The following is a 26,422-nucleotide window of genomic DNA, read 5'->3' on the forward strand; positions in this document are numbered from 1 at the left end:
TCAAGGGGCCTGCTTGTTAGGAGGGAGGGTCCACAGCCCCAGGCAGCCCTGACTGTGCACTTCCCCATCCCAGGCTGAGACTGCTGCCAACCGGATCTGCAAGGTGCTGGCTGTGAACCAAGAGAATGAACACCTGATGGAAGATTATGAGCGTCTGGCCAGTGATGTGAGTGTGCGCTCCAGGTCCCACCAGAGTGAATACAGGCAGGGAGGGCTGGGGAGTAATTATTGCTCTTCCAGAGGACTTGAGGTCAGTTCCTGGCCTTTGGGGGCCAGTGGCACATAGACATACATGCAAGCAAAATACCCATACACATCAAATAAAAAAAATGAAGGTTTAGAATTTGGGGGGGTGGACTGGGGTATACAGGAAGGCAGGAGGAGTAAATGTAGTTTTATGTAGCCCAGTCTGGCCTTGAACTTCTGATCCTCCTGCCCCCAACCTCTCATGTACTGGAATAACAAACATTATTTTGCTGTGAAAGCAGATGCAGCAGTGAGACCTAGAAAATATGGAGTGCAGGACTTTTGGTTTGGCAGTCACCATGTTTGAGTCCAGAGCTTGGGTTCCTATCGAGATGTTCAGTTTCTGTTTCCAAAGAGCATGTCTATTCTTAGAAACATGATTCCTAGACCTGAGGACTTCAGGGTTACTGGTTTGAGGTGCCGGATGTCAAACATGGGTCCTCATGTGTGCTAGGTGAGCGCACTGGTGCTCCAAGCACATCCTTGTCTCAGGCTTTAAGGTTGCAAGGATGTTCAGCAGTCAACAACCCAAAGTGTTGAGGATTTGATACTGGCAGGGCTAGGGCTAGGATGTGGTTGGTTGTCGGGCTCTTGTTTAACACGCACAAGGCCCTGGTTTCCGTCAGGGCTGATAGAATAAAAGGCAAAAGAGAAAAGAAAAAAAAAAATGGGGCCACTGTCATTCCCAAGACAAGGTGGAAGTCACGTTCTTGGGTGCCATTCACCAGCCCAGTGCCTCTGTTCTTGGCTTTGTCTTTGCCACTTAGAAGCCACTCTACTTATTTGTGCTGGTGATAACTGACTTCTGTTCTGGATTATTTTTGATGGCCCAGTCTGTTGGCTTGTTGGTATTCTTCCTCACCCTGTCAAAGATCAGAGTAGGTCTTAAGAATATGTTTGGTTTGGTTTTTTGTTTGTTTGTTTGTTTTTTCTTTCAGTTTTCTATTTTTCAGTGACAGGCCTTGTGTATGCACTGGCCACCTAAATGAGGCAAACACACTGTAGGCCCTTACTATTGTGTCAGCTACCATCCCTAAACCCAGGCAGACGAAGAGTCTCTACAGCTGTGGTCAGTGAGGCCAGAAGTCACAAGTCCTATGTCAGTGAATGGAAGGGGGTCTTCTGGGAAGGGACAGTAGATTGGAACTACCCACTTCAGTCTGGGCAAGGAAGACTGGGAGCAGAGACATGAACAGGAAGTAGGGTCAGCCCAGTGCTCCAGTAGCATCACATTCCCAGAGCTCTGTGCTGAAGAGTCCCAGCAGGAGTAGTAAGTTAGTCCTGAGGACCCTGTAAGCTGAGGGGAGGCCGCATCAGCACTCTGAGCACCTCTGCAATGGCCACCATGTCTTCCTACGGGCCCACAGCTTCTGGAGTGGATCCGGCGCACCATCCCCTGGCTGGAGGACCGTGTACCTCAGAAGACCATCCAGGAGATGCAACAGAAGCTGGAGGACTTCCGAGACTATCGGCGTGTTCACAAGCCCCCCAAGGTGCAGGAGAAGTGCCAGCTAGAGATCAACTTCAACACACTGCAGACGAAACTCCGTCTCAGCAACCGGCCCGCCTTCATGCCCTCTGAGGGCAGGATGGTCTCGGTGAGTTACCCCTCCCCCCAGGCCCTTAGGGCCTGGGGCATCATAGTGCTTGGCTGGCATCATCTTAAATCAGCCTTTAGGCAGGGATGGTGAGGGTGCTTCATGTTTTCCACTGTTTCTCCTTAGTTTTACACACAGAACTCTCTGCACTACTACCCCTAGCCACACCACAGTTTGTGTGGACACCACGGCTAACAAGTGTCTTGAGATCCTTCATAAAAGGAGAGACAGCAAGACACCTTTTGTAGTCTCCTTGGCAGAATCCATCCATTGATTTGTGAGCATCATTCAGTTAGACCAGAAGGGTCAATGTTTATGTTTCTAGAGAGATGGTCAGTAGTTAGGATTTGCAGAGTGTTTGAGTTCAGTTCCAACATCCATGAGGCAGCTCACAGCTACCTATAATTCCTGCCCCTGGAGATTCAAAGCCATCTCCTGGCTTCTGTGAGTCTCTGTCTCTGTCTCTCTCTGTCTCTCTCTGTCTCTCTCTCTCTCTCTCTCTCTCTCTCTCTCTCTCTCTCTCTCTCTCTCTCTCTCTGACATGCACACACAGAGCATTGGTACATGCTGGCCCATGTAGACAGAACTGAGGGTAAGGTTCAGGTAGGCCTCCCCACAGCACCTTGTGAGAGCCCCGCTCTCCGTCTCCTGCCCCACAGGACATCAATAATGGCTGGCAGCACCTGGAGCAGGCTGAAAAAGGCTATGAAGAATGGCTACTGAATGAGATCCGCAGGCTGGAGCGACTTGACCACCTGGCGGAGAAGTTCCGGCAAAAGGCCTCCATCCATGAGGCCTGGACTGATGGTACGTGTCCCATGTTCCCTCGCCCTGTTCTCCACTCTCAGGTGTGCATGCACACATAGTCCGTGCCATCTGGAGTCTGCTAAGGTCCTCTCCTGGCTGCAGAAATGCTGCTTTGGGTTTATGGTTAAGCAGGTTTTGGTTATGGTTTTTGTGTTAAGCAGCAAGGCACTCCGTTATGCCTCTTTGCTCTGACCTAAGACGACTTATAGGTGAGCCCATTCCTGGATTATCCAGAACACAGCCAAGACTCTTCCCTGTGCCTGTGTACTTGTCCTGTCTCTTCCGAGAACAGTTCCCAGCCCACCACCTTGGCCCAAATGCATAAGTCTTATCTCTCCAGTTGGTGCTCCCTGACTGTCACCACCCTGTCCCAAAGCCTGCTTCCCAGCAGCCCTGCAGCTGCCTGGCTTCTGGCTCAGGATGTAGAATTCCATCACGTCCTTGGCCTCTGGTCGAGACCCACTCCATCACTGAGATTCCAGATGCCCAGGAGACCTAAAGGCCTCAGAAAATGAATGTTGAGAAGAAAGGGCACACCGTGCCACACTCACAGGCAGCTGTCACTGGGTTCAATCTTGATGCTAAAACACGGAAACCCCTCCAGAAGAAACTTCCCTTTCCCCGCCCCCACTTCCCACCACTGCTGCTCTTCTGATTTGCCCTTTCTTGGCTGCTCTGTGTGGTTTTCCATCTGTCCCACAAGGCTTCACAGGGAGCCTCCTCACCTGTGCAGGCATATAGCCCACATAAACTGCATTCATCCTGCTCCTGCTCCCGTTATCCAAAGCAGCCCAGCTTTCCTTCTCTGCCAAGGAGAGCGTGTAAGAAACAGAAGACGCGGTAAGCTAGGTCAATGCCTCCTGCCTCACATGCGGTGCCCCTTCAAGGAGGTGTGATGGCACCTTCCTTGGCTATGTATGATGCCACATTGGAGGGAACAGGGGCCCTCATTTAGTTAATTTATTCAATTCATTCAACACATATACATGTCTAGCCAGATGTAGCAACTCATGCTTGTAATCTCTGTACTTGGGAAACTGAGGCAGAAGGTCAAGGTCACACTGGGCTATATAGAGGGCTCCAGAGTATTCTAGACTACAGTGTTAGATCCTGTCTTGAGAATCCAAACAAAATACCCCACATATGCTTGTGGATATGAGTCCCTTAGCTGTGCTTGGCCCTGTGCACCGTCGTTTCCCAAGTGGGTAAGCCCTGCCCCAAGAAGACTCAGGCATATATGCTTACACTTCTCTTGTGGGGCCCCTAAGTATGTAAGGAATGCCATAACACCTGTGCCCCTCACATAGCTAAGATATTTCTGCTGTCATTTTCTAGATTATCCCATGGTTCTCAACAAATGAGCTGGTATACCCAGCCCAGGATTGCCAGAGGCGTGGGCAGCTAGTTTCATGAGGCTGTGGGCATGGTAACTCCTGAGGCTCCTCTGGGAATAGTTGGGAGTAGGCTTGCACTGGAGGAATTTAGGAATGAGCCCTAGCTGCAGATAGGCCCAATCTCTGTTGACATCTTCACACACCCACCCATCCCTCCCACCGGCCCTGAGTCCCCAGGCAAACATGCCCACTCTTCTGAGCTCAGCCTGTATTCTAAATCATTGTAAAATCCTGAGGACAGCTGATCTATAGCCCCTCTCCACTGCTGGGTCCTAGTTACAGCAGCCTGCCCTGGGGGAAGGGGCTCATAGTGGCAGGGCTCACGTGGATACTTCCCAGGGGGAGGTGACCGCCTGGGAATAAAACCAAACACAAATGAGTCTCACGTACATCTCATGGTTGCCCTGCAAGACACACTTGCCAGTTCACTGATGAAACAGCTGAGGCCTGAGTTTTTCTCAGCTGCTATTTCTGGTTCCCACCCTTGGGAGAAAGCAGTTTGGAGAAGGGAATTGCAAGCTTGCCTTGTGGTTAAACCCTCCAGCCTGGGGCAGGGGTGGCAGGCCTGTGGAGTCAGTTTTCCAGGCCCACCTCTTGCCTGTTGGTGCCAGCCCTGGCCTGGGGCTCCTGGCAGTTGCTAGGCAGATGAGCCTGGGCGTGGCTGAGACAGGGGTGGCACTGACTCTGCTTTCTATTCTTAACCATCTTCTAACTAAAATTCAGGATGGCTCAAGGCCACATAGGTGCTGTCGCTGGCACTGTTTTACAAATGAAAGATTGACCAAGGCTGCCAGCTGCTTGTCAGGTCCTCTGGGAGCAGATCTGGGGGTGGGCTCAGAGGCTCTTGGAAGCAGGGCTCCTTGAGGAAGAAGTGGAGTCCTGACTGCCATCCTGGCTGGCTTTTCCCCCAGTCCTCTATACTCCCTTAACTTACTAGCACGGCTGCTTGGGCTTTTGCTCTGGGCATGTAATTAGCCTGGCTCCAGGACTAATAACAGTGTTTCTCCCTTCAAAGAGTCTGAACAGCCCCACCCACTGTGCCGAGAAAGTGGGTGTGGTGACAAGATTGGGATAGGACCACCACCCAGGAGAGCAGCCTCCAAAGAGCTGGCCCAGGCACAGCTCCTAGGCCCAGACTCTTCCTACCCCTTTCCTGATCCCGCTGGGCCTGGCTGCAAGCCCAAGGGCTTCTCCCAGTCTCCATCCTCCACAAATGGGTGTCTGTAACTTTTCAACTGTCCTACCCTCTGTGTCTCCCACCAGTAAGAGATGCTGTCGAGCGTGGGAGTTACACTGATATGTCTGTCTCAGACCCATGCACACCAGGGATCCCCTAAGCCTGCACAGAACCTAGCTGGGCTTAGAGATCCCTGAGGAGCAAGAAAGACAGTTCCACGAGTTTCTAAGCTCCATCCTCTAGAACAATAAATTTGGTCCATATTGCTTCACCTCCTGTCTTGGATAGCTCTGTGGCTGACGGGCTGTTGTTCAGGTGCCCCTCTGCCACATCTGCAGGGAAGGAGGCCATGCTGAAGCACCGGGACTATGAGACAGCCACCTTGTCAGATATCAAAGCTCTGATCCGCAAGCACGAGGCCTTTGAGAGTGACCTTGCTGCACACCAGGACCGCGTGGAGCAGATTGCTGCAATTGCCCAGGAACTCAAGTATGTTTGCGCCTATGGCGTCATCAGCGTAGAGTTCTGTCCTCCTCATGCCAGGAGAGCCTTACATTTCAACACCAATGAAGAGTGAGGGACCTAGACTCTGGTTGTTTGTCCCTCTCCCCTGCCTGCCTCGTTGTGTAGCTCTCCAGCCCCTCCTCCATGTGGGGAGCACTGTACAGTGAGCCTGTTGTTCTGCCTGCCCAGTTTTTCCTGCTCAGAATACATTCACTGTAAGAGTTTCCAAATGGCTGCTGTCCCTCTCTCCCCCGCCCCAGTCAGATAAATTTGTGCATACAGTACACTGCGCCCCAGGAGTCAGTGAATGGGGCCCTTATTCTACCATTGCAGTGGGCCCGGGGATTGGGAGCCTAGCCCATTACTTCATGGAAAATCCACAGGTCCTGGAGGAGCTCCTAAAATAGCCGTCTGCTCCAAAATAAGCTCCTTGCTGGAGCTGCTCTTTCCACAGAAACCCCCACCCATTAGTCACCCCAGACTTGTACAAACTGCAGGGCCTTCCCACCTGTGCCATTGGGGCCATAGGAGCAGGGCTAGATCCTCATTCCTACCACTGTGGGCTACAGGGTGCTTGTTTGCATACCAGAGGCTGAACTATGGTACTTGGGACCCATAACATTGTTTGGTACCATGGTGTTACCCTCCAGATACCTGCTTGTCCAAACTAAGGAAAGCAATGGAGGCACTTTCATATGCGTGACAAGTGGGGTGCCCCTAAACAGACTTGGAGGGCCGGGTTAGCCTGTTCTTCAGATATTAGGTCCCAGAAACAGTATTTTAGACATGGCTCTAGAGGAAGTATCTTCAGAGAGAGAGAGAGAGAGAGCTGCACATTTTGTTTTCTCTGAGAGCCTCCCTGAGCGCCCTTCCCCTGCGGTTCTGAGTTCAATTCCCAGCAACCACATGGTGGCTTACAGCCATCTATCATGAGATCTGGTGCCCTCTTCTGACCTGCCTCCTAGAGCACACATGGTCAAATTGCTCAGTCTGTGAAGTATTTCTCAGACAGGCACGAGGACATGTTTGTATCCCAGAGCACACGTAAAAATCTGCATGGTGAGACAGGAGGGTCCAGTGAGAGACCTTGTCTCAAAACTAAGCTGAAGAGAGCCAGTGCTACGTTAGCCTCATAGCCTCAATCTACTAAAAGCTGGATGCTGTGTAACCCTCCTGGACTTTCCAGAAGCTCTCAGGCCAGCTAGCCGGAAGTATGCAGCCCAGCAGCAGAAACCCCAAGGTGGGAGGGAGGCAATAAATCTAGAAGGTTGTCCTCTGACTTATACAAGGTTGAACTGGGTGTGGTGGTACACACTTTTAATGCCAGTACTCAGAATGTAGGGGAAGGAGCCAAGCGGTGGTGGTGTAAGCCTTTAATCCCAGCACTCAGGAGGCAGAAGCAGGCCTGGTCTACAGAGCGAGTTTTTGGACAGGCTCCAAAGCACAGAGAAACCTGTCTAGTCCAGAACGGGGTGTTCTTCACTGCTGTCACCTGATAGAAGGGGTAGTGTGTGTGCAGCCCTGCCCACCTGCTAGGCTCATCGCACTCTGTGTGCTTCACAGTGAGCTGGACTACTACGACTCCCACAATGTCAATACACGGTGCCAGAAGATCTGCGACCAGTGGGATGCCCTGGGCTCCCTGACCCACAGTCGCAGGGAAGCCTTGGAGGTGAGGAGGGCTGTGTCACCAGAGCCTGATGCCCTTTGGGGTGTTGGGTATCTATAGACTTCTAGGCCCCCAGGTCTGGCTGATCTGCCTTCCCTTCCCTCTTTACACTCTGTAGAAAACAGAGAAGCAGCTCGAGACCATCGATCAGCTGCACCTGGAGTATGCCAAGCGGGCTGCACCCTTCAACAACTGGATGGAGAGTGCCATGGAGGACCTACAGGACATGTTCATCGTCCACACCATTGAGGAGATTGAGGTGCCCTACCCCGCCCTCTAGGGGACACCCCTACCCCAAAGCTTCCGGAGGGCAGGCTGCACTCCTTACTCCCATCTGTCTTCTAGGGCCTGATCTCAGCTCATGACCAGTTCAAGTCCACCTTGCCAGATGCAGACAGGGAGCGTGAGGCCATACTGGCCATCCACAAGGAGGCCCAAAGGATCGCTGAGAGCAACCACATCAAACTGTCGGGCAGTAACCCCTACACCACCGTCACCCCCCAGATCATCAACTCCAAGTGGGAGAAGGTGGGTCAGGGCCCTCTGGGCATGCAAGGGCTGGACTGGTCAGGTGGGGAAGCTACCACCTGACCTCAGCTATTGCATCTCCCCCACAGGTGCAGCAGCTGGTGCCAAAGCGGGACCATGCTCTCCTGGAGGAGCAGAGCAAGCAGCAGTCCAATGAGCACCTGCGCCGACAGTTTGCCAGCCAGGCCAATGTGGTGGGGCCCTGGATCCAGACCAAGATGGAGGTGAGGCCACCCACCCACCCCCAGACAGTGAGCCCAGGCAGGCTACCTGTCAACTGAGAGAGCTGGGTGTGGTCCCTGTGTCCCAGACTGCAGATTTCATGACTCTCGCAGAACTGATTTCAGCTCTTACTGGTCAGAAGATGAAAAAGAAAGCCTAGCTAAAGATTGGCTGGAGCTGGCCTGCCTTGCACTTAGGTGCTTTTGCTCACCACTCTGTGTGTTGGTGGCTCCAGGGCTGGTACTAGTTTCAGAATACAGTGATGGGGAGCCAGCCAAGTCCTGAGGAGCTTTATGTAGGGTGAAGTGTGCACTCAAAAGGTGAAGGCTGTCCGCCTGTCATAGTGCAGGGCCTCACAGATTAGCTATGTGATGCAGGCCTTCCAGATGGGGCAGCAGCCAGGGCTGGTGTCACCTGGATCTCCTCCCTGCAGGAGATCGGGCGCATCTCCATCGAGATGAACGGAACTCTGGAAGACCAGCTTAATCACCTGAAGCAATACGAGCGCAGCATTGTGGACTACAAGCCCAACCTGGACCTGCTGGAGCAGCAGCACCAGCTCATCCAGGAGGCCCTCATCTTCGACAACAAGCACACCAACTACACCATGGAGGTGCGCCCACACACCCTACACCTTTTAAGAACTGTGGAAAGGTTACTGAAAAGCTGGACAAACCCAAATCCTTGTCTTCAGGGCAGAAGCAGGAGGAGTGGGAGTAATTCTAGCCAGCCTGGAGCACATGTGGAAGGAGACCCTGACTCAGAACACCAGACGTGAGAGAGAGAGAGAGAGAGAGAGAGAGAGAGAGAGAGAGAGAGAGAGAGAGAGAGAGAGAGAGAGAGAGAATATCTAGAATTACCTGAGTCAGACTGCCTTTTGTCTGGAGGGGTAATATTCCCACCTACCTGTACCTTACTTGAGCAAAAAGCCCTGGCCCTTGTTAGGCAGTCCCCTAGTATGAGGAGCATTGTTGTGCTAGGAACCTGAGAGTCTAGTTCCACATTCCAGTGTGCCAACACATGGTGCCACAAGTCGCCATGAGATTCCACCCCCTCGGAGGGACCATTATTGAGCAGTGGCCAACATAGCTCTAAAGAGTTGTGTATGATGCAAGCATCTTGGCATTTGTGCCTCTGCCACATACATAGGTAGGTGAGGCCCATGATTGGCAGGGGCAGCCAGGAGATACCAGGACCCTTGCCCATAGCTATGGTATAGAGGCTCTTCTCCCCCAGCCCTAACGTGTTCCTCCCTCAGCATATCCGCGTGGGCTGGGAGCAGCTGCTCACCACCATTGCCCGCACCATCAACGAGGTGGAGAACCAGATCCTTACCCGAGACGCCAAGGGCATCAGCCAGGAGCAGATGCAAGAGTTCCGGGCATCCTTCAACCACTTCGACAAGGTAGGCTGTCCCCTCACCCCCGTGCTGGCACAGTGTGGCCTTTTTCCCCGTTGTTTTGTCCTGTCCTACCCTCTTCATCTCTGCATCCATCCATCCATTCCATCGACCACTGTCCACAGGGTGGGCAGGAACTTTGCCCTCCAGGCAGATAGGACTCTGGTCCCCCATGCAGTGTTTTTAAAATTCAGATCCTGATGACCTTTTGACCCAGTACCAGTGTACAGCCATCTATCCCTCTCTCCTGAAGGCAGGAAAAGGTCCTGGACTTGGTCCTCCATGATACCCACTCTAGCCCCACTGAGGCTATGGGACCCTCTAACTGCCTCGCCATCCCTGGCCACCACCTTGTCTACATCACCTCTAACTGTGTGTTTCCCTTCCCCATGTGTCCTCCTCCCCTGCCCACTGCATGTGGCCCGGCCCCTCTCCCACTTCTGTGGCCTGGTCTCTGCACTGTCCCTGTACGCCTGCCTTCGATGGCCCCCCGGCAGGACCATGGCGGGGCACTGGGGCCTGAGGAATTCAAGGCCTGCCTCATCAGCCTGGGCTACGACGTGGAGAATGACCGGCAGGTATGCACACCCTGGGGCCCCAGCAGACTGTGGCATTAACTGCTCTTCTCTCTCTTCTCTCCCCTCCCTCTCACCATTCCCCCTGCCATTATGTGCTGTCTCCCTGGCTCTCATGTCTCTCTGGTCACTTTCCCCCTTACCTGGTCTCTCCGGGCCTCCTGCCTCCCTGCTCCCTCCACTGTCTCCACTGTGCTGTCTGTCCGCTGTGCACATGGGGCCTACTCTGGGCCTGGCCTCTGCTATGCCTGCGTCCTCGGAGCAGAAGCAGACAGGCAGCATGGACTCAGATGACTTCAGGGCTCTGCTTATCTCCACAGGATACAGCCTGGTATGCAGCCTCTGCCTCCCCTGCCTCTGCTCCTCCCCCAGCCCCTTCACTGCCTCCTGAGCTTCCATATCTTCCTGGGGACACTCCTCCACCCTCTAGTGCAACACGGCCTTGCCTGCCTCCTCCTCTGCTCTGCTGCACTTGAGGGGCTGGGGTCCTTCCAGTGACCCCCCCCAACCCTGCTCTTCCTACAAATATCCAGGGAACAGTCTTCCAACTCTCTCCCCTTCTCTTCTGTTTCTCGTTCTCTTTCCCCACCCTTCAGAGCTGGGACAGTGGACCCAAACCCCTGCTTCCCGAAACATGGGGGGAGGAGACCAAGGGGCAAACTTCCAAGGCCTGGTACAGCCTGTAGCCTTTCTATTGAATTCTTCCAAAACTGGGTTTGTAAGCAGCCTCACTAGGTCATGTGTACCCTCCCTACGCCCTCTGCACAGGGTGATGCTGAGTTCAACCGTATCATGAGTGTGGTCGACCCCAACCACAGTGGCCTCGTGACCTTCCAAGCCTTCATTGACTTTATGTCCAGAGAGACCACAGACACAGACACAGCCGATCAGGTCATCGCCTCCTTCAAGGTCCTGGCAGGAGACAAGGTAAGCAGAGCCTACAGAAGCACTGGGGCGAGTGATCAGAACCTCAGCCTACACTGGGCACTAGCTCCTGGGTGAAGTGGGTGCTTCAGAGTCCTGTCCTGTGCCTCCAGAACTTCATCACCGCTGAGGAGCTGCGGAGAGAGCTGCCCCCCGACCAGGCAGAGTACTGCATCGCCCGCATGGCGCCCTACCAGGGGCCTGATGCCGCTCCTGGCGCCCTCGACTACAAGTCCTTCTCCACGGCCCTCTACGGGGAAAGTGACCTGTAAGGCCCTCAGCTACCCTGACTGGACTCCCTCGGCCTCCCGGAGGGGCTGAGGAGCCCTGCCCAATCCTGACTCTGTATCTATGCAAAGAGCTCTTTGTGGTCCTTCTAGAGGTCAGGCAGGGAGGGGCTAGGCAGGGGAAGGAGGCCTAGAGATCAGCACTTCTGGTCTGCTAAATATATGTATGATGAGTTGTCGGGTTTTAACCTATGTGGAGGGGACACCGGACCCTTGGGCACCTTCTGTGTCCCAGAGACACCTTTCCAACCCAGGTCCCCTCCTCTGCCCCTGAGGCCCCTTCAAGGCCTCCCCTCACATCCAGGCCAAAGCCCCATGTGCCTTGTCCAGGAACCACCTGCCCTGCAAAGTCCAGCAGAGGGCACCCCGCTCCCCTGGACCAGATGTCAGTGGCTCCTTTCTCCCCCCTCCCTTGCCCCTTTGTGATTACCAGGAGCAGAGGACCTGCCATCAACTCTCTGCTCCAGGAGTGCCGGTGGGGCAGTCAGCCCCAGGCCATCTGGGCTCTGGGTCTCAGATTTTTAAGGACCAAAACCAACAAAAACACAAAGAATGGAACAAACAAAAAAATCTTAAAAAAAAAAGAAAAAAAAAAACCTAAAAACCTATTAAAAAAAACTATAAAAATTAAAAACTTCCAGAGAATTACTATTTACTTTATTAACTTACGGATTTATTATATAAATATATATCCATCTAGCCGCATATCTCTGCCACCTCTCTCACTCTCGTAATGAAGACATAGTTGATTCAATGCCCTCCCCAGCCCCCTCCTGATTTTCCCCTTGTTTGTGGTGGGCAGGGGTCTGTGGGGACCTCCTGAGGTGGAGGTGGGCTGCTGGCCTGCCTGCCTGGTAGTGGATGGGTTTCACCCCTTTGAGTTTATTCTGATTGATTTTTATTTTCTTGGTTTCTGGATAAACCGCCCTCTGGGGATGGGAGAATAAAACATGTAATATTTTTAAGAAGGAGTCTAGTGCCATCTTTTCTCTGCGTTGCTGTCACACCCTGGGGAGCTTGCAGGGCCAACCACGTGTACCCATGTGTGGATGTGGGCCTTTCTAAACAGGGACTGGCATATGCACAGGCTTCAAAAGGAAAGAAGGTGGTTCTGTTTGGAAGCTCAGGCCCATAATCCCAGTACTTGAGAAGACATCACCAGAAGAAAGACACCAGTGCCACCACCTGTGCAGGGGTGGGTTGGGACTAGCCCCAGGAGGGTGCGTGTCCAGGTTCAGCTTCCACCACTGGTGCCAAACAGGGCTGCTCAGACCTGGAGGAGGGTGGCCTCCCTCAGCTTCTGGCCTAGGAGAAGGTAGCCACCTCTGACCACTGAAGAGAAAAGAGAGAACCTTGGAACGGAGGCCTCAAGATGGTGCTGGAACCACCCTGTCTCTCTTGCTAGCTCACCTGTTTGTGGGTCAGGCAGACAACCCCCTCACCACCATCCAGGTGTTGGCTGCAGTGACCTGTGTTTGAGAGACAGGGTGAGTACCCAGCACTAGTCCTGACGTACACCCCAGCATACCCACCCAGCCAGGAGCAGCACTCACGGAAGATGCAGGTGAGCCGGGCTGCACAGGACACAAAGCGTTCGAAATCCACTCTGAGCCTGCTGTCCCGGTAGCGGCTAGTAAGGGACTGTGTCAGCTGGTTGTTCAGGTGGAAGCCTAGAAGGAGGCTGTGTTGGTTGTGTGCTGTTTTTTGTTTGAATTGGGGGGGGGGGTAGGTGTATGTGGTGTGTGTGCCTGTGCAAACTAAAGACTGACTTAGTGTCTCCCTCAGTCATACTCCTGTGTGACGCAAAGTCCACTGAAATCCTGAATTCAAACCAGTTTCTTTTAGCTAGCAAGTTTCCTCTGGGGGGGTCACTTGTCTCCTCCCAAATGCTGGGCATTTAGGTGGGCCACAGTGTCCCCTGACCTTCACATGGGCACTGGAGATCTGAACTCTGACCCTTATACTTTAATATGTAAGTATTTTACCTAAGCCATATCCCTGGCCCTGTGTTCCGTTTTGTGTTATGTTTAAGCGAGGCTGGCCTCCAACTCCTTTTAAGTAGCCAAGTATGGTCATCAACTGGTTCTCCTACCTCTACCTTCCAAGTGTGAGATTTAAAGCCTGGGTTTAACCTAGGTGCCAGGTGAGCACTCTGCAAATGCAGTCTGGGCTTTATGTTGCTGTTTTGGAATGTTAGAGAGAGAACCTGGGCCTTTGCACATGTTAAGCAAGTGCTATCCACTGCACTGTGCCCCCAGCCCTTCACTGGGGGATTCTAGGCAGGTGCTCTACCACTGAGCCACACCCCAGCCCCTCACTGGGGGATTCTAGGCAGGGGCTCTACCACTGAGCCACACCTCAACCCCTCACAACACCTCACTGGGGGATTCTAGGCAGGGGCTCTCCTGCTGAACTGCATCCACCCCACAGCCCTTTGTGTATTTTATGAGACATTAAGTTACTTGACCTACAACTTGCCATCTTGCCTCTGCCTCTCAAGGTACCAACAGTTGCGGCTAGCCTTGTTGTTGTTTCTTCAGAGGTTGGCTGTCTCCCTGCCTGAAACACTGGAGAACCCTGCTGTGTAGTTCTCTTCTGAAGCCACGCCTAAACTATAGTCATGGGCCTTGTCACCTCTGCTGTAGAATCACAGTGAGGTTTCAAGAAGCCCCAAGGCCTGAGGACTTGTTCCTCCCAGCTTCTATGTGCCCCTTATAGGCCCAATGATAACTGCACAAGTTTGCACTGTATCTTTGTGTGCTCACTCAACAACTCCAGGTCCCACCCCCCACACAAACATCATGCCTAGAGCTAGGTTGCTTGAGGCAGGTCACTCCTTTGATGTTCATGTGCCCGCCGTTCATATTAGCATATGCTGGTCCAGGCTGGGCTGAAGGAAAACCTGGCTAGTTGGGGTAGAAGGAACTGAGAGCCCTCGGCCAACCTGTTAGAATTGCTGAATATTCCTAAAAAGACATTATCAGTTTCCTTCTGTGTAGAACAACCTTTGTTTGTGCCACTCACTTGGGGTGAGTAGCACAGGACACAGAGAAGGGGGCAGATGGATGGATAGGTGATCCAGTGAACTCCCATCCTCCCAGTCTATCCTGTGTCCTGCTTCTTTGGGGTTCAACACCCTGACCCCCAGCTTTCTACTCTGATGCTTCCGGATAATGTCTTAAATGTTCCTGGGCTCTTGACCACTTTCTCCAGATCTCGTACTTGGAGTTTATCTCTTCCACTGGGCAATTGTTCCACCCCCAAATCTCCCTGGCTCCTTGTACTTGGTGGTCACAGAAGCATGGACCCAGCCATCTTCCAGAAGCTTTCAGCAATCCCACTGAAGTCCCCTAACACACATCTCCCCATGGCTTAGGGTCCTGGGTGGGACTTCCTCTGCTGTAATGCAGTAGCCTCGGAAGGTGCTTTGGGATATTCTGTGACTTTGGAGAATGACTGCCCTTGCATTCCACTGTACACATGAGCCATGTCACAGAAGCAAACACTCAGTTATGTGCCCAGAGCTACCACAGAAGGAAGTTAGTGCTGGGCCTTGGGAACAGCCCCAGTCTGGGATGGCCACAGGCTGAGGGGTGTTCTGAAAGGAGGAGTAGGTGCTGTCCTTACAAGCATTCGGGAAGGTCCCCATCCGTACCTGCAGCATTCAGGGCCAGCCTTAGCTCATAGGAGTTCATTGTCCCAGAGGCATCTTCATCGAACTTGTCAAATGTGGCCTGGAGGGTGAAGAGGCAGATAGACGGGAGGGAATTCCACTCAGATCCCTGAGCACTGATACTGCACTGTGAAATAGTCAAGAGAGGGCCTCTGAGGCCCCCGCCACTGTGCACATGTGTATCTCACAAGACAACAAGCTCCCGGCAGGCCTTTGGGAACAAGTTCAAATCTTTCTACCCACAAAGGCTTAGGGGAGGGCTTAATAGCTGGGGTTATGGTTCCAGGGTCCTGCAGCTACTCCTTCCCCCTCGCTTGAAGGAGTACCCATTGGTAGCTAAGCAAAGGCTCCTTGGAGGTGACAGGTCTATTGTCACAGGGCAGAGAAGGAGCTGAGTTAGGAACGGATTCCAGGATTCCAACAGGAACCAGCAGCAGCTCTGGACCAGTCTAGTTCCTGCTCTCGGAGGGCCACAGTGGGGTGACAAGAGCATTATATCTTTCTCTTTTTTCACTATTTACTTATACAACAGTCTGCCTCCATGGGTGCCCGCACACCAGAAGAGGGCACCAGATCTCATAGGTGGCTGGGAGCCACCATGTGGTTGCTGGGAATTGAACTCAGAACCTCTGGAAGAATAGCCAGTGCTCTTAACCAATGAGCCATCTCTCCAGCCCCGCATCATATCTTTTTCACTCCCAAGTTGGCATGGGAGGTCCAGTGCTCCATTGGTGGCCCACAGGACATTAGTGTCTAGAGCAGAGAGGTTCTCAGCTGGTGTGTCGGGACCCCTTTGGGTGTCAGCCCTTTTCTACAGGCACATCAGACATCCTACATAGCAGATATTTACAGTTCATAACAGTAGCAACATTACAGTTATGAAATAGCAACATGGTTGGGGTCACCACAACAAGAGGACCTGCATTAAAGGGTCCCAGCATTAGAAATTTGGGAACCACTGCTCTAAGAGGTAGCTGGTCCCTATGCTCACCTTACCTGCCATACCAGGAGATGGCCCCAGAGTTCCTGGAAGTGGTGTAGGGCCAACCTTCGCCCATGCTGCAGATGAGGACATCTGGTTACAATTAATGTCCCATGAGAGGCAAGGGGGAACCCCAGCATCTCTGTCCCTCCTCCCCATACACTGTCTCACATACCCCAAAACACTGCACAAGCTGCTCGCAGGTCCTGAGCCCAATCTCTCCAGAAGTCCTGGCATTGGCCCTAGCTACAAAAAAGAAATCCGACACCTTTTGCATATGGACCAACATCGCAAGAGCTATGTGGACTAACTCCCGCAGTGGGCATTTATAGGAACAGGTGCAGTTACGCCTGACAAAGCCAATAAAGCTGGGGTCCCAAGTCTTTGTACATGGTGCTTCTTAGGGGAAGACGGGTGTGTGTGTGTGTGTGTGTGTGTGTGTGTGTGTGATTGTGGCCCTCATGTGACCATGAGACCATAGAAAGAGGAAGCTCAAGCTGAGCCCTGGTTCCCCTTGCATCATGCATAAAGGCTCTGGGTGAGCCGCTCCAGTTGCAGAGACCCCCTCCCCTGGCCAAACTCACCAGGCTCCAGAGCGATGCTTATTAAGGTCTGCAGCTGAAGTGCATCGAGTTCCTCCTCCTAGTCAAGAAAGAGCTACTTGTGAGGCCACTGGTCCAATCATCTAACTAACGAAGGCTCTGGGCCAGGCCTTGTGCTCCGTAGTGCGGAGGTAGCGGTGGCTACCTTCGTAGGGTTCAGCTAGAGGAGGCAGGTCTATCCCCTGGGTGGTCACGACAGCGATGGTTAGGGCTCCATACACTGGCTGTGGGAGCCCACAGTGGACAGATGACGGAGGAGGACACTTAGGGAAGACTCTGAGAAAGCAGGGGCAGATGGAGAAAAGCCCGGTGGCAAGGGAGATCGTTCAGCACGCCCAGAGGAACACAAACAGGAAAGCATCATGGAAGTAGAGGGGGACACCCAAAGCCCCAGCATGGTGGCCCGAGTCTGTAACCCTGGCACTGGGTTACCTGAAGGAGGCCAACCTGGCCTGCAAGATGCAGAGTTGTTCCAGGGCACCCTGCTCTGCAGTTTTGTTCATTTCTTGGTTTTTTGATTTTTTTTGTTTGTTTTGTTTTTTTTTTTTTTTTTTTTTTGGTTTTTCGAGACAGGGTTTCTCTGTGGCTTTGGAGCCTGTCCTAGAACTAGCTCTTGTAGACCAGGCTGGCCTCGAACTCACAGAGATCCGCCTGCCTCTGCCTCCCAAGTGCTGGGATTAAAGGCGTGCGCCACCACAGCCCGGCTTGTTTTTGTTTTTTTGACACATAGGGAGAGAGGGAGCTTTGCATCATTTGGCCAGACACCCCAGTCCCCGACCCCTCCTCACCTCTCCAGCCAGCTCCAAAAACAGCTGAGCCAGCTCCAGCTCCAATGGTTTGTAGGGGACCTGTTGGGTGGAGGAGTTCAGTCCCCTCCCAAAGTCCCACCCGCTGCGTCCAGTCCCCGCCCACAACAGTACCGCACCTGGAGGGCGTCCAGGTCGGCGCTGATCACGTCATCGATCTCCCTGCAAATTACGGAGTGGGGGGATGATTTCAGGCGGGGAATCTCAGCAGAGGAAGTGAGTGGAGTCAAAGGGCAGTGGGTTTAATCGGGGTGAGGATGGGTGGCAGAGATTCCAGGGAGGGCGTGGCTGGGATGAGGGCGGGGCTTTATGGTCCCTGAGCGGGATTTGGTACCAGGGGCTAAATGGATGATTCTAGATTGAGGTCCCTGGGCCGGGGTCGGGGTCGGGCTCACACTGCGGTGTGGCTACGTTCCGAAAAGATGCGCAGTGTGAAGTCGGCTTCGTCGCCCACGCGTGAGGCGCTGGGTACCACCAGGTAGTGGCCCGGCGGCAGGCGGCAGCGGCGGCTTACGTCGCGGCGGGCGCAGAACACCGAGCGGTCAGCTCGCAGCAATCCCGGCAAGAGCGCGCGGCTGCGCGGGGAGTCCCAGAGGCCCAGCAGCTGCGGGCGGGGCGCCATGACCACCACCACCCCAAACTCCCCACCCAACCCCCTGGTCCTCCACACACACACCCAGACTGTCTAGCCAGGCCCTCCCGTGTCCCTGGTTTTTCAGCGCTGGTCGACCAAGCCCTAGGGTGGGTCTGGGGTCGCATCTGAAACCCACCTCCTCTGGAATCTGCAGAGAGGAAAAGTCGGGGAAGTGGGGGGGCGCAATGTGCAGATTCCCCTCCCTGAGTCCCCCACCCCCACCCCTCACACCGTCCTTTTTTCTCGATCCTTAAAATCCCCCCATCCTAATCTCAGATCTAGGTCCCCTCTGACCGCTTCTCCAGCCCTTTCCTTTCCACCTATATCCTCCTCGTCCCTTCCCAGTCCCCTTAGTCACCTCCTGCCCTCTGACTCCGAACCTTTTTCTGTCCTTGTCCCTGAATCCGTCTCTCCAGTTCTCTCAACAACAGCTCTCCTCCCTAACCCCCAGTTCCCTCCTTCCCGTTACAACGCTCGTGTGACCCTCTGCCCCACCAGACCTCAACTTGACCTTGGCCTCACCTGGAACACGTGGAAGCCCACAGTGAGGTAAGTGAGGCCCCTGGCCCTCAGACACCGGCGGTTGCGCTGGATGAGCGACAGGAGGACCGTACACTTGGGCATGCGGCCTCCCCTCGCTGGGCCCCGCGCCCCTGCTGCTCCCCAACCCCCCCAGGGTCCCTCTTCATCATCTTCATCCTCTTCTTCATCTGGCTCCAGCAGCGTCAGCCGGAACTGGGGATTGGTCCAGAAGGTTTCTGACAGAAGAGAAGGAGGTGGAGTTCCCAGCCTGCCACAACCCCCGCCCCAGCTTCCTTCTCAGGGACCCGCAGGCCTCACCAGCACTGGGCTGGCTCCCGCCGGAGTTGAAACCTCTCACCCAGCGGCCCTGGAAGATGTGGATATGCCAGCCTCCGCCAGCAGGGCTGGGGCCCAGCACCTCAGGGCTCAGTGAACAGATCTGGACCGTGTTGAAGTGCGTGAGGAAGTCCTGAAGCTCCATCCTGGACAGCACCGACCATGGGAGATGCCCAGTCACCCCGGAGTCCAACTTGAGGGACCCCAGAAGTGGTCTCCCGCCACAAAGCTCCCAGTTCCTTAAATACTGCCAATATAAGCTCCACTCTCCAGAAACCCTGAAGGTCTGAGGCCTTGCCAAGTCATCCGAGTCCTGACAAATGCCCCACTACTGGGGATATTTAAACTCTCAGCTATCTTCAAATTAACTTTAGAAAATCTTCAGGTAGGCTGGGAAGATGACGGAGCAGGTAAAGCTATCGTCGCAGCTCACCAGCTACGCTATTACTTTAACCGTGTATAGGTGTATTGCGCTTCTCTGCTTTTGTTAACGGTGCAAAGACATGTGACATTTATTTGAGTAAATAAACTTGGAGTCAGGAGGCTGAGTCAGCAACTAGCTGACAGGAAGTGTAGGGAGGAACTACGTGTGTAGCGAGGGTTCTTTAGTGGGGGCTGAGCAGAAGAAAGGTCTCTTTTAGGGGAGAAAAGGAGAGGAGGACGCCGGGGGTAGCTACACAACCAGCAACGAAGAAAGATGCAAAGAAAGACATAGAATAGAGAAAGGTAAAAGCCCAGAGGCAAAAGCAAATGGGATAATTTAAGAAAAGCTGGTTAGAAACAAGCCATGCTAAGGTTGGGTATTTATAAGTAAGAGTTAGTCTCGGTGTTTATTTGGGACTGGGTGCTGGGCCCCCAAAGAGTAAAGCGTTAAACAAACAAACGAGAAAACAGTTACAGTCTGACAACCGAATGAAAGGTGGTCTCTCAGCATCGTGCATTTCTGCACAGATGCAGTAAATACAATGTATATATCAAAAGCCCCAAATGTCACTAAGCCCTCCTCAGCCGCCCCAAATATGATTCTGTCCCTTTCAATCCCCCAAAATCAGTGTTTCCAAATTCCTTTAGACTCCTTCCATGGGCTAATCACGGTGGGCTCATGCATGCAAGTCCTGCAGTGGGGAGACTGAGGTAGAAAAACTGGCCTGAGTCTGAGGCTATGCTGGTCTATGTAGTGAATTCTAGGCCAACCTAATCTCAATAGTCTCTCTTTGAAAGCAATGCCCTTAACAGTCCTGTTCCTACTGCTTCTGCCCTGACTTGTCCAACCCATGCATTTCTGTGTGTCCTTTCTGTCCCAGTGTCCCTCCCACAGGTAGAGTGGGTCCCTGAGAACTCACCAGAACTCACCGTCCTCCTTTTTCACAAGCAGGGCATCTCGCCACTCAGAGGGAAGCATGTCCCAGCGAGGACAGCTAAAGAGACCAATGTGAGATGTAGGCAAGGGGGACTGAGCCCCCTCATCCCATCCCACCTGTCACCCCACCCCCAGCCCATCCCACCTGTCACCCCCACCCCCCTCATCCCATCCCACCTGTCACCCCACCCCCAGCCCATCCCACCTGTCACCCCACCCTCATCCCATCCCACCTGTCACCCCACCCTCATCCCATCCCACCTGTCACCCCCACCCCCCTCATCCCATCCCACCTGTCACCCCACCCCCAGCCCATCCCACCTGTCACCCCACCCTCATCCCATCCCACCTGTCACCCCCACCCCCCTCATCCCATCCCACCTGTCATCCCCACCCCCCTCATCCCATCCCACCTGTCACCCCCACCCCCCTCATCCCATCCCACCTGTCACCCCCACCCCCCTCATCCCATCCCACCTGTCACCCCCACCCCCCTCATCCCATCCCACCTGTCACCCCCACCCCCCTCATCCCATCCCACCTGTCACCCCACCCCCAGCCCATCCCACCTGTCACCCCACCCCCCCAGCCCATCCCACCTGTTACCCCACCCCCCCAGCCCATCCCACCTGTTACCCCCACCCCCTCATCCCATCCCACCTGTCACCCCACCCCCAGCCCATCCCACCTGTCACCCCACCCTCATCCCATCCCACCTGTTACCCCACCCCCCCAGCCCATCCCACCTGTTACCCCCACCCCCTCATCCCATCCCACCTGTCACCCCACCCCCAGCCCATCCCACCTACCCCTCCCACCCCCCCCAAACACATCCCACCTGTCACTCCAGGGCCCGGACCACTCCACACGGCCCCAGGGGTTCCTCAGCCGCAGCAGCCGCACCTTGGTGAAGCCCAGGAACATCTGAAGACAATGTCGTCAGAGAGAGTGGGGTGGGGGCGTCTTCACAGAGGGTAGCATGGGGACACCCCTGTTAGACTAGCCCAGCAATGGGTGTGACTCACCTTGTGTGTACCTGTGACAGAATACGCATGTCCCTTTACCAGCCCTTCATCTGTGCGGATCTCACCCCGATCACTCTGAAGGAGGACAAGATTGGGAAGCTGGGGTTGGGGACAGGTCAGCTGTCTCTCCAGCCTCCCAGGACAGGTTCTCTCTCTCTCTCTCTCTCTCTCTCTCTCTCTCTCTCTCTCTCTCTCTCTCTCTCTTTCTCTCTCTCTCTCTCTCTCTCTCTCTCTCTCTCTCTCTCTCTCTCCTCCCAGGATAGGTCAGCTGGCTCTCTCTCTCTCTCCAGCCTCCAAGGACAGGTCAACTTCTCTCTCTCTCTCTCTCTCTCTCTCTCTCTCTCTCTCTCTCTCTCTCTCTCTCCTCCCTCCCTCCCTCCTTCCCTCCTCTCTCTCCAGCCTTCCAGGACAAGTCAACTTCTCTCTCTCTCTCTCTCTTTCTCTTTCCCTCCCTCCCTCCCTCTCTCCCTCCCTTCCTCCTTCCCTCCTCTCTCTCTCTGGCCTCCCAGGACAGGTCAGCTCTCTCTCTGGCTTCCCAACCCCGCTCCATGCTTCCATCCCAAGAGCTGTGCCAAGGTGCTCAGCGAGGGTGACAAGAGACACAGAAAGGAGAGAGAGAAGCCTGGGCCCTGGGTCACAGGCCTATGATCCCAGCTACACAGAAAGCTGAGGGAAGAAGACCACAAGTTCAAGGCCAGTGTGGAGGGGTGTAGCTTCCCTGTAGAGCCCAGGTCTAGAATCTACCAGTGAGGATCTGGGGTTCAACAGCAGGAGGTAGGAAAGACAAGACACTCTGCTCCCCTCCCACCACATCCCTGACTGTGACGGTCTAGCAGAGGTCCATTTGGGGGCTCGGCTCTCACCAGGGCAGTGGCACCCACAAGGGACTCCTTGGCCAGTGCATGGCGAAGGGCAGCAAAGAGACCTGGAGTGTTTCGTCTCAGGTAGAGGACCTCACCCACGCCTCCTGTAAAGTCCACGAAAGCCTCATTCATGTGACCTCCTCGCATCACCTCGTAGGAGCCATGGAGCCTGTTGGAGCAGGTGGAGGTGGGTCGTGGGTGGGGGACTCTATCAAGGTGATTGTATAATATATGTGTGTGTGTGTAATATATGTATGCATATTGGTTTATGTATTAGTTAATGTTTATATATGCTTTGCCTGCATGTATGGCTGTGCACCACATGTGTGCAGTGCCCAGAGGTATTAGGTCCCTGGTACTGAAGTTAGAGACAGTTGTGACTGGGAATCAAACCTGCAAGAGCAGCTACTGCCCTCAACACTGAACCATCCCTCCAACCCCCTCCAGTACCCCTCTTGTTTTTGAGACAGGATCTCATTATGCAGCCTTGGCTGGCCATGAACTCACTCTGTAGACCGGGCTTACCTCACACTCACAGAGACCCGCCTGCCTCTGCTGTCAGAGTGCTAGAAATAAAGGTGTTCGTTCTCTACCATGCTCAGCTTATTTTTTGTTAGTCACGGTATTGCTGCACAGTCCAGTCTGACCTTGAACTTGTAATCCTCCTGCCTCAGTGTACTCAGTACTGTGATTACAGGTGTAGGCTACCAAGCCTGGCTCAACCCCTGAAATATTCAGAGATGAAGCGGGGAGCTCTAACAGGGTTAGGCCTCTGATCTCTAGAGTCAGTGGGACAGGAGGCCATGGGCCCAGCTGTGCTAGAATTGTCAGCCTTTCATGAATGAACCTTCGAGGCTCCGGAAGGCTGTGAAGGCGAGGCCTATGGGGACTTGTCAGGGCTTCCACGGCCTGAGATGGAGAGGGTGTGCTGTGGATGTCTAACGGATCACGAGAGATGGAGCAGGATTCAAGACCCTTCAGGGAATAGGATTTACCAAATCCAGAGTCTGATAGATACATGGGATTTTAGGATCCTTAGGAAATATGGGTATCAGTGGACTTCTAAGAGTGTTTGTGGGAGGGCTGGAGAGATGGCTCAGGGGTTAAGAGCATTGCCTGCTCTTCCAAAGGTCCTGAGTTCAATTCCCAGCAACCACATGGTGGTTCACAACCATCTGTAATGAGATTTGGTGCCCTCTTCTGGCCTGCAGGAATGCAGGCAGAACACTATACATAATAAATAGATAGATAGATAGATAGATAGATAGATAGATAGATAGATAGATAGATAGATAGATAGATAGAATGTGGGAAATGTCAAAAGGGGAGACCTTTAAGATTTGAAGATTCACAGGTTGAGAGTATGTGTCAGTGGTAGAGCCCCTGCCCAGGATCCCCCAGTAAGGGGCTCAGCTGTGGCTCAGTGGTAGAGCCCCTGCCTAGAATCCCCCAGTGAGGAGCTGGGTGTGTGGCTTAGCATGAACAAGGTCACGGGTTCCATCTTCTGCACCTACACAAAGCTTGGGGCCTGTTCCTGGGACTTGGGGCGAGAGCTGGAAGGGATTGGCATTCTTACTTGGCATAGGCCTTTTCCAACAGAGGAGCCCAGAATTCATTCCTCTGTTCCGAGCGCACGAACATCAGCTTCCCCTCACGCACAGGCAGCCTGTCGTCAACCACCACATCCACCCAGCGGCCAAACTGCCAGAGCTAGGGGAAAGAAAGGGCAGGAGTGGGCTCAGCTTCCAGGCTGCCTGAGTCCAGCCTTCCTTTCTGTCTACCACTTCCCAAATTCCAGAATCCCAGCACCCAGGGGAGAACTGTGAAACCAAGGTAACTGTGAAACCAAGGTCATCTTCCATCACAGGGGAAACTGAGGCATGGAACGAGGAACTGAGCTCTACCTGAAAATGGAAGACCCCTGCATATCCATCTTGGAAACTTTGTCCAGGAGGAACCACACGGTACAGGAGTCTGGGGTACAGTGTCAGGGAGGCAGCAGCCGCAAGAAGCCAGCAGTTTCCTGGGAGGGAATAGGCTTGGATTAGATGAGGAGGGACCAAGGGACCAGCAAATTCAAGAAGACAGGGAAAGATGGAGGGGGAGAAGACAGAGGTGTGGAGCTGTCCAGACCCTGGGTCTGAGGGCTCACCCAGGCTTCCCTGACATACATCTGTCCTGCTCATGTCTTCACAGATGAAGTGGGGTTCAGCACAAAACTCCTGGAAGACGAAGATTCCGGTGAAACCAGGAAAGGGAAGACTGGAGCAACTGAGAAGCCAGAGGCCCAGGTCCCTGACACCTAGGTAATGAGGGCCTCTAACTCTCGGAAGGCCTGTGGGTAGGAGCGTTGCTTTCCTGAACTCTCCCCGCCCCCAACCTCATGGCTGAGCCTGTTGTTATCCATCTAGCCCCACTTCCTCAGAACCAGGGTCCAGGCCCAGCCTCTTTCCTCAGACCCAGAAACCTAGGCCCCAGCCTTCCTCCCTCAGACCCAGGAACCCAGGCCCAGCCTCTTCCCTCAGACTCAGGGATCTAAGCCTACACCTCCTCCCTCAGACTCAGGGATCTAAGCCTACCCCTCCTCCCTCAGACTCAGGGATCTAAGCCTACCCCTCCTCCCTCAGACTCAGGGATCTAAGCCTACCCCTCCTCCCTCAGACTCAGGGATCTCCTCCCTCAGACTCAGGGATCTAAGCCTACCCCTCCTCCCTCAGACTCAGGGATCTCCTCCCTCAGACTCAGGGATCTAAGCCTACCCCTCCTCCCTCAGACCCAGGAATCTAAGCCTACCCCTCCTCCCTCAGACTCAGGGATCTAAGCCTACCCCTCCTCCTTCAGACTCAGGGATCTAAGCCTACCCCTCCTCCCTCAGACTCGGGGATCTAAGCCTACCCCTCCTCCCTCAGACTCAGGGATCTAAGCCTACCCCTCCTCCCTCAGACCCAGGTCCCAGCCCCAGCCCTCCTCCCTCAGACCCAGGAGTCCAGGCTCAGTCCTCCTCCCTCAGACCCAGGATCGCAGGCCCAGCCCTTCTCCCTCCGACTCAGAGATCAAGAATCCAGGCCGCACCCCTCCTCCCTCAGACCCAGGAACGCAGGCCTAATCCTCCTCCCTCCGACTAGGATCAAGAACCCAGGCCGCACCCCTCCTCCCGCAGACCCAGGCCCCAGCTCGGCCCCACTTTACATAGGGCCTCTTCCATTCCACCCCTTTGGCCTTCTCTGAGTCGGGTCCCAGCTTGTCATAGCCAAGGGCATCAGGACCAGCAGAAAAGTAAGGGTCACGAAACAGGATTCCGGATTCCAGGCAGGCTGTCCGGATGGCTTCGTAGTTCTGGCCCTTAAAGAGCTGCGGGCCCCTGGCTCCAGCCTCGGCCCCGTCCTCCACCAGCTGGATGGTGACCTTCCTGTCGCCACTCTCCATCCGGATACTCTGGACTCACAGATGGACCCAAGCCCTTTAACCTCCTGAGTCATGAGGCGGGGCTTCTGTTCCATTTGTACCCCGTTGGGGGTCTTTAGGCAGCCAGGAGCATTCTGCCTTGTTAATATTAATTGGTGGTTTGGGGTGCGATGGAGCAGGGACGCCTCTTCAGTGGTTTCCTCCCTGGGGCGTGGAGCCTTCAGTTGTGGCCAGCTGAGAGCTTAATGACCGGCAGCGCCACGAAAGGTAGGCAGACCTAGAAGGACCAGCCGCCACCACGGGAGTGCCGGGAAGGAGGTCAATGTGGGGGTGGATTTCTGCCTGCTTGTTCCTGTTGCCACATCTCAGCACCACCCTGGCCTTCCTGTTTCCCTGTCTGTCTTTTGGGGAGCAGTGCCTGGTAGGCAGGTGCTCTCTCCTGGAACCACATCCCCAGCCCTCCTTTTACTTTTTATTTTCATACACGGTCTCACTGAGCGTCTGAGGCTAGCCGCTCTCAAGTCTCCTGCCTCAGGCTTTGAGTGATAGATCTGCTCGTGTGTGTTGGGCGTCTGTTTTGTTGTTTTAGACCGAGTCTTATGTAGCCTGCTGGGCTGGGAATCAAACCCAGGACCTTGTGTGTACGCTGCCATTTGAGCCAGTTCACAGGGAGACAATCTTTGTTTGGATTTTTTGTTTTGTGACAGGTCCCCCCCCCACACACACACATAGAGATGACAAGTGACAACACATGCTAGCCCCTTAATGGTTTTCATTTGCTTCTCTCTGCATCTGTGTCTTTGCTTGGTTTTTTATTGGGGGGGGGGTATTTCGGTTGTTTTCCCTTTTTTTTTTTTTTGAGACAAGGTTTAGACCAGGCTGGC

General features: G+C 54.0%; 2 protein-coding genes and 1 long non-coding RNA gene across 9 annotated transcripts in view; 2 read left to right on the forward strand and 1 right to left on the reverse strand.

Annotated features, from left to right (window-relative positions):
• The window catches only part of Actn4 (actinin alpha 4), a 65,796-nt gene extending 53,498 nt beyond the window's left edge, over positions 1–12,298 (forward strand). For 2 of the 6 annotated variants that reach the window (XM_075986811.1, XM_075986820.1), the window contains exons 9-22: positions 74–166; positions 1,614–1,844; positions 2,504–2,651; positions 5,561–5,711; positions 7,290–7,398; positions 7,514–7,654; positions 7,741–7,923; positions 8,013–8,147; positions 8,579–8,758; positions 9,404–9,550; positions 10,042–10,122; positions 10,385–10,450; positions 10,888–11,046; positions 11,157–12,298. In XM_075986811.1, the coding sequence (XP_075842926.1) occupies positions 74–166; positions 1,614–1,844; positions 2,504–2,651; positions 5,561–5,711; positions 7,290–7,398; positions 7,514–7,654; positions 7,741–7,923; positions 8,013–8,147; positions 8,579–8,758; positions 9,404–9,550; positions 10,042–10,122; positions 10,385–10,450; positions 10,888–11,046; positions 11,157–11,315 (1,983 nt within the window). In that variant the 3' untranslated portion in view covers positions 11,316–12,298. The remainder of the gene's footprint in view (positions 1–73; positions 167–1,613; positions 1,845–2,503; positions 2,652–5,560; positions 5,712–7,289; positions 7,399–7,513; positions 7,655–7,740; positions 7,924–8,012; positions 8,148–8,578; positions 8,759–9,403; positions 9,551–10,041; positions 10,123–10,384; positions 10,451–10,887; positions 11,047–11,156) is intronic. The other 4 variants (XM_075986776.1, XM_075986785.1, XM_075986793.1 and 1 more) reach the window with 2 other exon arrangements.
• Capn12 (calpain 12) lies at positions 12,295–25,795 on the reverse strand. Its single transcript, XM_075986836.1, has 20 exons — positions 25,323–25,795; positions 24,286–24,355; positions 24,038–24,156; positions 23,710–23,843; positions 22,134–22,302; positions 21,271–21,345; positions 21,084–21,169; positions 20,229–20,303; positions 18,868–19,031; positions 18,550–18,785; positions 17,789–17,997; positions 17,513–17,555; positions 17,376–17,435; positions 16,570–16,627; positions 16,161–16,231; positions 16,000–16,062; positions 14,986–15,064; positions 12,884–13,000; positions 12,741–12,799; positions 12,295–12,662 (listed from the first exon to the last, which is right to left on the reverse strand). Exons 1-20 carry the CDS (start codon positions 25,557–25,559, stop codon positions 12,636–12,638), a joined length of 2,151 nt encoding a protein of 716 aa, XP_075842951.1. The 5' UTR covers positions 25,560–25,795; the 3' UTR covers positions 12,295–12,635.
• On the forward strand, positions 17,497–18,935 carry LOC142857831 (uncharacterized). 2 transcript variants are annotated; one of them, XR_012911870.1, is made up of 3 exons: positions 17,497–17,609; positions 18,444–18,576; positions 18,748–18,935. It is a non-coding gene; the product is annotated as an uncharacterized LOC142857831 (long non-coding RNA). The 2 variants fall into 2 exon arrangements; XR_012911871.1 differs by having other exon boundaries at positions 17,517–17,609; positions 18,479–18,576.
• Positions 25,796–26,422: the final 627 nt, after the last annotated feature.

The sequence above is a fragment of the Microtus pennsylvanicus genome, chromosome 1 (genome assembly GCF_037038515.1).
Source record: "Microtus pennsylvanicus isolate mMicPen1 chromosome 1, mMicPen1.hap1, whole genome shotgun sequence".
NCBI classification, from domain to species: Eukaryota; Metazoa; Chordata; class Mammalia; order Rodentia; family Cricetidae; genus Microtus; species Microtus pennsylvanicus.

Coding starts and splice junctions, on each gene's coding strand:
- Capn12 (XM_075986836.1), bottom strand. CDS start 25,559: ATGGAGAGTGGCGACAGGAAGGTCACCATCCAGCTGGTGGAGGACGGG. Junction 24,356..25,322: donor TGGAATGGAAGAGGCCCTAT/GTAAAGTGGGGC, acceptor TTCGTCTTCCAG/GAGTTTTGTGCTGAACCCCA. Junction 21,346..22,133: donor TTGTGGGTGCCACTGCCCTG/GTGAGAGCCGAG, acceptor GTCCTCCTTCAG/AGTGATCGGGGTGAGATCCG.